The 13,786-nt window shown below is 44.9% G+C and overlaps 1 protein-coding gene across 1 annotated transcript in view; it reads right to left on the bottom strand.

Annotated features, from left to right (window-relative positions):
- Positions 1-13,786, bottom strand: part of CERS3 (ceramide synthase 3) — a 47,716-nt gene that overhangs the window by 15,011 nt on the left and 18,919 nt on the right. Inside the window, exon 10 of the mRNA XM_066635310.1 lies at positions 11,408-11,455. Coding sequence (XP_066491407.1) covers positions 11,408-11,455 — 48 coding nt within the window. The remainder of the gene's footprint in view (positions 1-11,407; positions 11,456-13,786) is intronic.

Raw genomic sequence — 13,786 nt, 5'->3', positions numbered from 1 at the left:
ATTCTATGAGAGAAAATCCGTTTCTCCAGATGCTTCCCTTCACGGTGCAAGTGTCAACCCGGTTGCAGAGCTCTTGCACTTTCCAAACTTCCACAGGCACCTGCAAAACATACCTCAGGCTGGATCTCAGGATTTTGTCCATTTCTTGCCAGTTCACATTCCTTCATCTCTAGTGAGTGACTTCTGGTTGACCATCCAAGGCAAGACCCAAGCTGATCCCACGTAGATTTTTCAGGCATGGCAACAGCTCAACCTTCAGCCCTCACCCCTCCTTTTTCTTTCATTTGACTTTTAAATAATAAATGTTTGCATATGATTCTCATTTTGGGAACCCAGTGGAAGCAGTGGGCAGTCCTCAGAGTGGTGTGGGACTGGATGGCATGGCGGGTGGGGGGCAGTGATGCCCCCAAGCTGTGCTGCCCAGGAGCACTTGTACCTGCTGACCCCGCCCCAGTATGCTAGTGCAAGATGCCTGAGATTCTGTTTTGTTCTAGGAAGCGGGTTCTGCCCAGGCAGTTTCTGACTAGCCTGATCTCCTGGGCTGGGAGCAGTGGATTCAAACTACCAAGACTTGTTGCCAGTAAGCTGCATGTCCAAATGAAGGGGAAGAGAGGGGAACAGGAAGGACCCTGACATGGTTAGGGTTTGGGCAGCAGGGCTGGTTTTGAATGTCTTCTACATTTGGTTCTTGGTAGTTGCTGATGCCACATCACATCTGAATCAGCTCCTAGTTCCTCATGTTCTGGGGCAACCTTCACACTCTGGTCTTTACTAGTGGGAAGCGGGAACCTGAGCCTCATACCAGATAATTCTCTAGGATCACCCAACGATACTAGCAGTCCTACTAATTCAGATCTCTCTCTCTCTCTAAATATAGGAAACAAATAACATACTAGAAATTTTAAATATACATACACACTTAAGCATCAGGTCCAGAGTATTCCAAACTGAAGGTATGCAGAATTCAACCCTATATACTTCATTTGGTCATTGCAGAGATGTGGAATTTTAATTTTTTTTTTTTTTTAAAAAAAAGGATTTTCCAAAAATGGAGAGACTATAAATTGGGTATATAGCTAGCAGGAGGCATAAGACACAATATATACAATGATGGATCTAGAACATGGGGTTTCCAAAGAAGGGAGATTTTACCCTTTTGTGTAGTTCAAGTATGAAAAAGAAGTCCATTGTTAAAATACCCAAGGTGCTTAGCTAGCTTTCACCTCATACCCTCCCATCTGTCAGAGAAGCAGTTCAACCTATTTGGACAAGAACAACACTGAATGTCTATAAAGAAGATATCAATGACCTCAGCATCTTTGGGTTTGCAATCGATAAAAAATACTTTTGAGTAAAGCAGTTCTGGGGGTGAACAGCAATTCTAAGCAGGGATGTGCAGTGTGGGGAGGCAGGTGGGGCAGAGCCTCCCTACTGGAGTCCTTCAAAAAGTGTGGCCACCATGTGAGCAGTGCTTGTGCAGCTCACACAACAGCGGTGGTGCTTTTCAAAGGACTCTGGGGGAGGCTCTGCCTCACCACCCACCACACATACCTGATTCTAAGGGGACCAAGGAGGCGTTGCCAAGAAGCTACTGATTTCAGGTACCAATTCAACATGTGGCTTGATGTCAAAGGTGACATCGGAAGTTGCTTTGAACTGAGCCAGGCCCTTGGTCCACCTAGCTCAATGGCAGCCCAGCCCTACCTGGAGATGTTAAGGTTTGAACCTGGGACCTTCTTTCCCAGTGCTACCTATAGAGTTGCTGAGGTTCAAGCTGGGGCCTTCTGCATGCTATGCAGATACTCTACAACTAAGCATCAGCTCATCCCCAAGTGGAAGCATCAATGGGAGGAAATGCTTTGGGGAACCATAATTTATTGCCTTCCTTCATTTTTGGTTCTACACTCCCATTCATTGAGATTTGAGGGAGGGGGGTGGTTTCAACAGCAGGGGAGTGGAAGGGACAGCATTGCAAGGGGGACAGTGGGACAGTGTCACCTTTGCTTTTGTACTGGCTTTCATGCACCAACACGTAAAGGCAATGCTGGGTGTTCTGGATCCCTTATAAAAAACGGACAGCGTCCCTACCTCCACAAACAACTTGTTGATAGCAAGCACTCATTTACATTCAGAGCTTTCAAGTGGCTGTGTTGACAGCTATTCCATTGTTCAAGAGCTCGGCTTTTCTAATTTTGTTTTGGACAGTCTGAGGTCCTGCTGGCCATGACATGTTAAGGCAACTTCTAGGTTGTCAACTGCACACATCATTATTATTAATTAATTATTAACAGTATTTATATACCGCTTTTCAACTAAAAGTTCACAAAGCGGTTTACAGAGAAAAATCAAATAACTAAATGGCTCCCTGTCCCAAAAGGGCTCACAATCTAAAAAGATGCAAATGAATACCAGCAGACAGCCACTAGAACAGACAGTGCTGGGGTGAAGTGGGCCAGTTACTCTCCCCCTGCTAAAAAAAGGAGCACCCACTTGAAAAAGTGCCTCTTACCCAATTAGCAGGGGTTATCATAAGGCCCTTGGCAGTGTCTCCAGCGCACCAAAAGCCCTTTTTGTCCAGTCGACAGAATTGCTTGCTGCTGTCATAAGACATTCTGGATGAAAAGGGTATGGAGATCTTTGATGGCCACAAATCTACACTACCTCTTCATACAGTCATCTCTGCCATGGGGGGATTGGGTCTAATTCCCTAGTAAGTTGCCCTCTGATGGCTTGAATCTCAAGCCTTGGCTACTACTTTACTGAAGGAATTCCAGTGATATAAACTCCCGCCCCCATAAAACCATTCAGCTCCTCGGTGATATCTGCAGCAACTTGAGGCTTCTCAAAATGCACTGGAACATTATTAGAAATTGTGCAAAAGTGCTGAAGCTCTTACAACATTTTTAAAAGTGCGATCAACTCAGCTTGTAAATTTGACGTTCTGAGGTTGTCCAGAGATCCTTGAGCTGGACAAGGCCACTGTTTGCTGTGTGCCAAGATGCAGTGCATTAGGAAGTGGGCCCTTAAGCACATTTTGTTGAGTTAAGCAAATTATTTTTGCTCTCTTTAAAAAGTGGGCTGCTTTCCAGCTCTAGTGACCGGCAATAAAATCAATCGTGGACTCTAGTTAAAACGTTGACGCTAAGCTCTCTACTGTAAGATGGGTCGGCACAGCAAGCGACACCATGGGGAGGCTGTGCCAGTTACACGCTAATGATGGTTGTTTAGGAGAGGCTGGCTCAGTTTGTTACACTTGCTTCCCTGTTCCATGCTTTCTTCCTCAGCACTGCTGGACTCTTCTTCTTCTTCATCCTCACTCCGGACATCTTTCACGTTCTAGGAGGAAATAGTATTAGCCAATGTTAGTGGATGCCAGCAGGTACTATTTATGGCCTTGCGATAACGTCAAGAGAGGTAATTGGACAAAAGAAGATGAGTGGCATTTGAAAGCAACTGACTGGAGACAGGCAAATCTTGATTATAGAAAGAGAAGAACCAGAGGGTGGAATGAATCTGAAAATTACCCCGCTAAGGGCTCAATCCTATCCAACTTTCCAACCCTGGTGTAGCTACAATGCAGCTCCATGGTAAGGGAACAAATGTTCCCATACCTTCAGAAGGCCCCTCCACCACAGGATGCAGTGCAAACCCCACTGGCACAACTGCACCAACACTGAAAAACTGGATAGGACTGGGCCCTAATTCTCTCTCAGAAACCCAGAATCTTTACAACTCTCACATTATTAACCCTCAATAATTAAGATTATGAATTAGTTAAGATGAAAATTAATCCACATTATGCAGGTTATATGTTGCACTAGGAATGGAAGCCAGACATGTTGAAGGCACATTTCTTCAGAAATACCTGGGAATAATCAGTAGAATAATCTAAGAAATCAATCAAGAAAGCCAGACCATGAGAAAGCAAAGGTCTACATATTGCCAGGCAGTGGTAACACAGGAAGCAGTCCCAATGAACAGATGCAACTGTTTTTCTTTCGGCAGAAATTATTCCTCCTGTCCTGATTACTCAGCTGTAACTTGTGATAAGTTGGCAGGAGGTCTGGTCTAGAGGGTAGAGCCTCCATTTGCCTGAAGATAACATCTACTAGGTCGCCAGTTCGAGGCCACCGGCACAGTGCGACCTTGAAGCAGCTGACAAGCTGAAGCCGAGCAATTCCATCCGCTCTGAGCGTGGGAGGATGGAGGCCAGGATGGAGGCCAGATCAGAATGAAACATCTGAATTTGTTGTGGCTCTTGAAAGATAGAGCCTTCTTTCAATTGTAAAAATCCCTCCCGGGATTTAAATTAGCCTGCCTATGTAAACCGCCTTGGATAAAGTCTTGAATAAAGACCAAGAAAGGCAGTATATACTGTAAATACCTGTATTATTATTATTATTATTATAAGTTTTGTGCAAAAACTGGATTCCAGGAAGGACCCAACATATAGTTTTTGTGTTTGACAAGCTATAGAAATAACATGCAGGCCCTTGCCGGTGTTGGAGCTTTCACATGGTCTAGGTCATAATGGACCAAAACATGGACTTGGGGAAAAAAATACGTTAAAGCATTTAAGAAAAATGATTATACAAAACTAGTAGCCTTGATAGCAATCAATCCATACCCAACATCAAAGATTAAGGGCCCAATCCTATCCCCTGCCAGCCCAGAGCTTGCCATGCTGCCGATGGCGCGTGTGCTACTCCAATGGAGTGCAGCACTACTCTGATGTGGGGGCTCACCAGCCAGCCCAGGAGAGACAAGTAAAAAATGTTAGCAAAATATTTTTCTACTTACTTGCCCATCGGCTGCTGGGTCTCCAATGGGTCTCTTTGGATCTACACCTTCTGCTTTGCAGGCACAAGTCTGAGGATGGCTGCGCACCTGTGGCCAAGATCCTCCCCTGAACTGTCCCTGGCCTAGCCTGCTGCCTGCCCTGGTTTGCCCAGAATTCTCCCCCATTGCCAACTTACTGGGAACAACAGGGGATGGAGAAGATTCAGCAGGCTGCTGTTGCCTGCTCGCAGACTCTGGCCCCTTGTCCCGGCGGTCATGGCCCACCAAACTGCATAGCAGCTTTCCAGTTTTCAGCCTGGGACTCATACTGACGGATTGCAAGATCCATCAGTGTAAGGCCTTGATAAGATTCACCCATAAGCGTAAGTGTGTTTGGGGGGGGAAAAAAACTTACATTTTCACAAGTGTATTGCACTTGTTCTACAAAACAAGCACAGGCCTTCATTTGCTGGGCTCTCAGGTACGTTGCCCACTCTTGGCACTAAATCTTAGACCTATGAATTAGAGACTTATGTGGCAGTAACTAGACTGTTTGCAGCCTTGCACACCCTATTTGTAGATGGTTTCAATTGGAAAAAAAAAGATTAGGGCTCAAAAGGAAAATTAAAGTATAAACTTTACCAGTTTGACCACACAACATAAACTTCCTGGGGTTCTCTCTTTTGTCATTTCTAGAGCAGTGCACAGAAGAGTATCCAAACAAACAAATTGTACTATAAATACTGCAGGATAAACTTGGCACATCATCAGATAAAAGAAAGGAAAGCGCTTTCCTTCCCCCCCCCCCCCCCCACACACACGCAGACACAGTCACACACACAGGGACAATTGATGAGGTCTCATTTCATTCAAAATCGCCCATGGGCACTTCCTGAGTAGAGTTCTACTTTGAACTGATGGTCAGATGGAAACAATTTTTTCTGGAGATCTGCAGTGATGACTACCAAGAACATACAGACAGAAAACTGTACAAATTAGGAAGGACATACATTCTGCACACAGAAGAAGGAGACGGTTTGATGGCAACCTCTCCTGCCCTCCCCAAACTCCTGCGCTGGCCTGACATGGCTGGAGTGAAGTCACCTTTGCTCCGGCACAACAGTGCTGGAGACAGCTTTCGGAGGCCAGCGCATGTCTGTGTGCAGACATGCCTCTCGACACTCGGCCTCTCGACACTCGAGGTAGCATGAAAGTGCCTTACAGCGCTCGACACTCGGCCTCTCGACACTCGAGGTAGCATGAAAGTGCCTTACAGCGCTTTAGCAACACCTATGGGCCAGCTCAAGGGACTTGTACGGATGCAAGAGCCAGTTGAGATTGCACCCTAATTATGTTAACTATTCAGCTTATTAATCCCCTGGAGATGTAGTACTCAAAACCACTGTGAAGGAAACAAAAGAAGTCATTTAGTCTTCATCACATACAGTACTCAGTGGTTTCCACAAATGCTGCTGGTTGTGTTGCTGAAACCTGCTAGCCAGTCCAGGGTACATGACTTTGGGAGAATGTTAAAAGCACAGGCAGTGCTGTGTGAGTCATAATGTCCCGCTGCTTACCGAGGGAGTCCAATTATGAACCCATAGTTGGCAATGAAACAAAGGACAATATAATAAGCATTTTGATGCTGTTTTGAAAAGTCCTTGTTAACCCTAAGACGAGGCCTGGAGTTGAGCTAAAGGGCTCATTGTTATGAGATTTTATTTTGCATTATGAATGCTTGCCTAGCTGAAAAACAGATTGTCAGGTTGGGTGCCTTTTATGCATGCATGATGCCACTTGATTTATGACTCCTTTCCTCAAGCCCATCAATGGAACACCGAGAAAGTCACTCTCACAGACCTACAGAGGAGCTGTCAAGTTAAGAGAGGAATACACCAGGATACAAAATTTTTTTCCTGCCAATAAAGGACACTGATGTATTTGTGTCACTAGGGAGAGTGTGTGCATGGACTACACCAGGTGACACCCTCAAAGAGCGACACCACTGGTGGCCAAAACTGTGAAAGTCTTGGTGTTTTCAAATAATATTATCATGTTATATATTTGATGAATAATTTTCTGCAGAATGCAATGAAACAAACCACGTTGAACTACCTGTATTCTATCAAAAGTTAGAGCCAAATAACCTGAAAAGGAAAACACAACCGCCTTATGTAACAAAAAGTGGATCTCCTTAACTCAAAACTGATCAATGACTGTTCCGAGAGCCAATGATGTGTTGTTATGACACAGCAGGGAAAGCAATAAGTTGTTAGTATGAATCAGCTCTCATTTCCATATATCTGAGCTAATACTAGAACGCTTATAATGTCCTTCTTCTTGATCGGCTCTGCCCTTGTTCTCTGCTCCAGGTCAAGACCCTCTCCCATATATTTTTCTCTTGTCCAATTCATTTGGCTATGCGCTTTATTCATTTAGAATCTCATCTAGCGAAGAAGAATGGGCTCCCAGAGCAGATGAAACTTGTATACTTATTAAATGACGGTCCAGTAGATGTGTTGAAGGGCACTGCTAATTTCCTTTTGTCAGTCGTAGAAACGTATGTTAAGAGATTGGTGTAATGTTTATTTGTATGGTTTGTTTGCATTTTAACCTTAAAATCTGTGTGACCTTTATTTTATTTTAAATTCATTATTTTTCTTTACTTGACATCTTATTTTACTTTAATGACTGATTTGTTGGAACATGAGTTAATGCCAATAAAGGTCTCTAGTTAGTTGGCAACCTTCAGTCTCGAAAGACTCTGGTATCGTGCTCTGAAAGGTGGTTCTGGCACAGCGTCTAGTGTGGCTGAAAAGGCTGATTCGGGAGTGACAATCCCTTCTACACCGGGAGCAAGTGCAGTCTGTCCCTGGTCTGTCTCCCTGGCTATGGGCCTTCCTTCTTTGCCTCTTTGCCTCAGTCTGTTGGCCAAGTGCCTCTTCAAACTGGGAAAGGCCATGCTGCACAGCCTGCCTCCAAGCGGGCCGCTCAGAGGCCAGGGTTTCTCACCTGTTGAGGTCCACTCCTAAGGCCTTCAGATCGCTCTTGCAGATCATCTGCAAAAGGTCTCTAAATCTAAATCTAGAACTCTTATTCTGTTGTGTGCCATCAAGTTGGCCACTGGCTTTGGTTGGTTACTGATTAGTTGGATGACGTGTACTATTATATATTAAAATAAATAAATAAATAAATAAAGTGAATGAGGGGTGACACCAAGCCTAGTGATACCACTGCATTTAGGCTGTGCATATGATATTGTAATTTATTCTGTATGGTCACATTCTGAAGTGACAACTAATGTAGTGGAGGAAGGTGTCCTATAGCTGGGGTGGTTTTTTTTTGTTTGTTTGTTAAACAAACACCACCTTTTTGGTGTTAAAATATCTGAATGAAAACACAAAACATCACATCTTGGTGTTTAAAATATTTTTCAGAAAAGAGATTACTTTTTCAGTTAGAAATAGTACTGTGGCTGCATCTGCTGGTGCTATATCACCTACCTAGTATATTTTTAAAGCAATTATAATTTATAATTATAATTTATTAAAATGTGCCCTTGGAATAAAAACATAACACCACAATTTGCTACTTTAATCAAAAAAATTTCAGAAAAAATATCACCTCCCCCCCCCAAAAAAAAACACACCCACACCCTTAGCTATAGCTATCTTTTCCCCATAATACCCAAGTCATACCTTGTTGGAGTTTCATTTAAAAAGAATGTGATATATTTCTTTCGATCATTTGTTATCCACCCTTTGGCACAAAGCTGATGGAGCAGTATATTGCAAGAGATAAAAGCAACGCAATACAATAATATCTCCCACTCCAAAACCATCACAAAGAGCAGACGAAGCACCTGTCTCGGGGTTTTAACATCCAGAAGAACATCCATAACATTTAAATGAAACCAGCTCTTCTACAAGTTGGAAAGTCTGGGCAAGTAGGAGAGTCTCCAACTGGTATCAGCTTTGGGGTGGGTACCAGCCAAACCTTCTGTGGAGGGCATTTCAAATGGGATACCAAAAATGCTCTCTCTCACACAGTTTGCCAAACCTCAGGTGGCAGGACAACTTGAAGAAGACCTTCTGTAGATAAGTATACAGCTTGCAGGCCAAGTCAAAGTTCGTAGTCACCACTCAGAAACGTTTGAGTGTACCTCAAGAACCTCTTTGGATTCCAGACAAAACGTTCAATCTAGAGCACTCTGAAGTCAACCAGCTTATTGTGACACTAAATTTTCATAAGCTCTAAAAAACCAGTTGAGTCTCATAAGATACCTTAAGAAGTTTCAGATCTTAACATTACACACAAACCCTCACAAACGAATTCTGTAATAGTCAGGTTTGCACTGGGTACTCTGACTAGTTCAAAATATCTCCATGACACAAGATTCAGTGGAGTTGCCTTATGTTAAGAGTTTGGTATCTCGCTGGCAAGTATCTGTGCAGTTAATCTTCATGAGAGATTATTCCACTGCATGTCCTACTAATGGAAGGTGCATATAATGAGGGAAAGAGCACACTTTGCTTTTCTCTCCTGGGTTGATCATGTTGTACTTATTGATGTTTTTGGATTTTCTGAGTAACACTTTCTAGATGCCCTTTTCTACAAGCCCTCTAAGGCTGCAGTCCTGGAAGTAAGTCCCATTGAACCCAATGGGGCTCAGTAGCCATGCATAGAAATGCACTATATGCATCTGACCAATTGCACCTGAACAGGGATTCCAAATTCCTTTCTATGGCAGAGCAATTTTCAGTTGCCAAATGCATGCATACGAAATTTGCAGAAGTCAACAACGGGGAACTTGAACTGAAGATTTCTCACAAGCACTGTAGGAAGAGTAACGGTGTAGTTCTAAACACTGCCAAGTGAACGTAGGCAACAGTTTAGAGCAGTGATTTTCAACCTTTTTCATCTCCCAGCACACTGACAAGGCACTAAAATGGTCAAGGCACACCACCAGGTTTTTGACAATTGACAAGGCACACCATGCTGGCAGTGGGGCTCACATCTCCAATTGGCCCTATTAATAAATGACCTTCCCCCAAATTCCTGTGGACCACTCGCGGCACACCAGTGTGCCATGGCACAGTGGTTGAAAATGGCTGGTTTAGAGGTATACTGCCATTGAGCTGGGGGAGTAGACCTGTCCTCCGTGACTTTGCACAATCTGCTTTTAAAGTCATCCAAACTAATGGCCATCACCACATCTTGTGGCCATGAATTCCACAAACCAACCATGCGGTGTGTGAATGAGGATTTCCTTTTGTCCATCCGAAATCTCTTCCTCATCAGTTTCATTCATTGAAGTTTATTCCCCTCTCCACTCCGCACACTACTCTAGTCATGTTCCCCTGAAACTGCCTTTTTTTCCAAGTGAAAGAAAGCTGCTGGCATTCAACAGGATAATCCATTAAAAAATAAATAAAAATTTTAAAAAAATTACTAGACTAAGAGCCCAATCCTATCTAATCTTCCAGCACTGATGCAGCCATGCCGATGGGGCATTTGTTGAATCCTGCAGTGGGGTGGCAGTCACAGAGGCCTCCTCAAGGTAAGGGAATGTTTGTTCCCTTACCTTGGGGTTGCATTGGCACTGGAAAGTTGGATAGGATTGGACCTAAATTCATCTACTCTTAAATTGGTAATGATAGTCAATTGCTTAATCCCAGTTTAAATGCTAACTTCAGAGAAACTAGGGAATTGAGAAAGGTTTTACTCTTTATTCAGAACAGAGCACCTACAACTTCTGAATGATTTCGATGCAAATATCTGGCTTGGAAAAGATCCCTATAGAACACTGCTTCAATGATAACACCATTCCATTTCTCAGGAAGAATTTACACATCAGAACCACTACAGCTGGCTCACCAAACATTACATGGAAGTGATCAAAGGAATCTCTTTAATCAGCATGAAGTAACAGGCCCTGTCCCAAATCAGTAGAAAAATTAAGGAGAAGACAAGACAATCAGTAGTTGTCCCAGTGCTGACAATCCCACACACCTCTGGAGCAATCCAACTTAGTCAAGACTATGATTGTAAGGGCACAAGCCTAACTAGGTCTACTCAGAAATAAGTCCTAGTTTGTACAATGGGGCTTACTTTCAGGAAAGTGTGGTTAGGATTGCAGCCCAATGCCCAAATCCTAACCAACTTTCCAGCACCCGCATGCCAATGGGATGTGTGCTGCATCCTGGAGTAGGGTGGCAGTCACAGAGGAAAGTAAGGGAATGTTTGTTCCCTTATCTCAGAGCTGCAGTGCCCTTATGTTAGTGCTGGAAAGTGGGTTAGGATTGTGCCCTTAGTTTATTAATCAGACCTTTGCGTAGGGCACAATGAGCAAACGTGCCTCCAGAGGTGAGGTTTCTGCTACCCACTGGGACAAGGTGCTAGGAGGAAAAGATGGTTGTGATCTGCGCAAAGATCAAGAGCAACAAAACTTATTGGCAGATCTGCACTCCAAAGAGGATGAATCAACAGTTTAGTTTGGAATCAGCCACTTTTTAACAGCTTGGCTTGATTTAATGAAACAGCTTGATTCCACAGGACAACAGGCACAAGGTCTCCAGTACTGACACACCACATCAGGAGAAAGCATGCAGGCATCGGAACAGCTTACCTTGTCATTGTCTGTTTTAGCCCAAGCTGGGATAGGAATCTTGAGCACCTGGAAAGGGTAATCGGTATAGCTTGATTGACAACCAACATGTTGGTTGGCAAAGGATACGAGTTACATGGACTGGGCCCAGGTTTCACTCGCAGCCCCTCCTTTTGAAGGTTCTCACATAGCAGGGTTGGGAGAATTTGGGGGAGCCCAGACTGCAGGACCAGCTGGAGCTACTGGGCTGGCTGAGTGCTGTCCTCTGTGCCGTGACTCCCCCCCAAAAAACTCATGCACCCCTTACCTGCATGCAAATGTGGAGTGCTTTGTTTAAACAGTCCACATGGGGGGAAGGAACAGGTAAAGAGTGGCTCCATCCGCAGTGGAGGTGCTGGGCGGTGCTGGGCACCTGTTCATTGCTCCCTACATCTGCTGCTAACGCAAATGGCATTGTTGGATTCATGGATGAGCGGGCCATGCCTGACCATCTGAGTAGAGAATGCTGGAGTAGAAGGACCAATGTAATGGACTAGAAGGACTATAAGAGATTGACAGCTGTCTCAGAGGACTCCAATTCCCAGGTTTTCTTGGCTGGGAGGCATTGTAATTAATCAAGTCTGAATCTGGTTTGAGTGTCAAGTAAAGATATGCCACAGATTGACTTTTGAAGTCTCCAGCCACAGGAGACATTAAGCCTGGGCAGATATGATGGTTGAAACCAAGAGCAATTAGCAAAAGCTCCACTGAATGTTTGGCCCTAGGAGTTTTCAACTCTGCATTGTCTTTTAATCACTCGAGTGGGAGGCAACACCCCTTGGCCAGGAGCCCACAAAAGATGCTGAAGTGGTCACAAACCAAGAAAGAGTCATTGTTAATTGGCCCAGAATCAACCAACACCTCTGCTTTGGGGGTTCTGCTGCTGGCAAGGCAGAAAAAAGGTGTGGGTCCTAGAAGAGGGAAAGCCCTAATTAACATGTCACAAGTTTCATGTTAATTCATTTGCACAATTACGTAGCCAAATTAAAAATAATATTTTTAAAATACTCTGTTTCATTTTCATTGGACCATGCCCCATGTCAGCAGCATGGCAGAACCTAAACATCTTTGCACCACCAGACTTCCACTGCCCCTCTTTCACTTTCCCAAATGGACCTTACACAGGGAGAGCATGGAGGGTTTATGCCAATGACATTGTCACAAGTATGCACAGCCCTGCCCATTCCCCTTGCTTCTTGACATCAGTGGACACTACACATTCATGTGGAAGCATTCAGGCCTTAGTCCATCTCTGCTGTCTCCTCTTGCCTAGATGGTCAGAGCAGAGGACTCTCTCTCTCTCTCTCTCTCTCTCTCTCTCTCTCTCTCTCTCTCTCTCTCTCTCGGGGTAGGGGAGGGAACAGATCAAAACAAGACCATTTATAGTTAGACATCAGAAAAGTGAGAACTCAACTCAAAATTGGGGTCAGGAGTCTCATATCTAGGAAGGTCAATGAGGTAACCTGCTTTTTTTCAAATCATGCAGGGCCAGCTTTAACCCGATTGTACCGATTTGGCCCAATTGGGCCCTGCTCTGTGGTGGAGAGCAGGTTGCTTCCATCACAGCTGGCACTTGGCATGGAGGTAAGCCAGTATGCAGAGGCTAGCACGGCGAGCGGAGTTTTCCCTGGGCCTTCCTGCTGATTGGCCCCAAATTGGGCCACTCTGGAAGCAATTAGTGGTGATGTGACAACATTAGTGGGTCACCACCAACCTCTACTTCCAGGTGCCGCGCTGGCACCTAGTGCTGCACCTGCCCAGGCCGACACCACTTGTCACAATAAGTGGACGCTGTGCGGGGGAGGGGCTGCAAACAAATGTGTGGGGCCCCACAAGGACCCTATGGAATTGGGCCCCACGCTTCCTAAGGCCAACTCTGTCTGCATGATTAGTAACATCACAACATAAGTACATCCTACTAGTTTTCAGCAGTAGCCAGGCATTTTCTTTCACATCTGGTTTGACTCTGGGCCTGGCTAACAGACATCTGTGTGTGATTCAACAGCCCAAACTTGAGCTGCCCAGCGCATGAGGCTTCTGTGGTGCCAAAATGGCTACCGCGTCATCCAATGTGCGCCGGGCAGCCTGCGGCAGCTCCTTCAGCAAAGGGGACATTCATCCCCTTCCCCTGGGTAAAGGAAAGTACCCTGCTTGAGCCACTGCAGAATCAAGGAATTCATTATCAGACTGTGCGACCCGACATGGGGATCAGGATCCGGTGAAGCTCCACCAGTTCCGCCCCCTGCCGTCCCTCCCCTCCCCTGGCCACACCTCCTCCCCACCCTGGAACACCTCCCCCGCCTCTCCTCACACCCCCACTCACCTCTCTGCCACCTGGTAATTCAGGTGAGCTGCTGGGTG

Source organism: Tiliqua scincoides, chromosome 8 (assembly GCF_035046505.1).
Source record: "Tiliqua scincoides isolate rTilSci1 chromosome 8, rTilSci1.hap2, whole genome shotgun sequence".
NCBI classification, from domain to species: domain Eukaryota; kingdom Metazoa; phylum Chordata; class Lepidosauria; order Squamata; family Scincidae; genus Tiliqua; species Tiliqua scincoides.
This window is presented reverse-complemented; position numbering and strand designations above follow the sequence as displayed.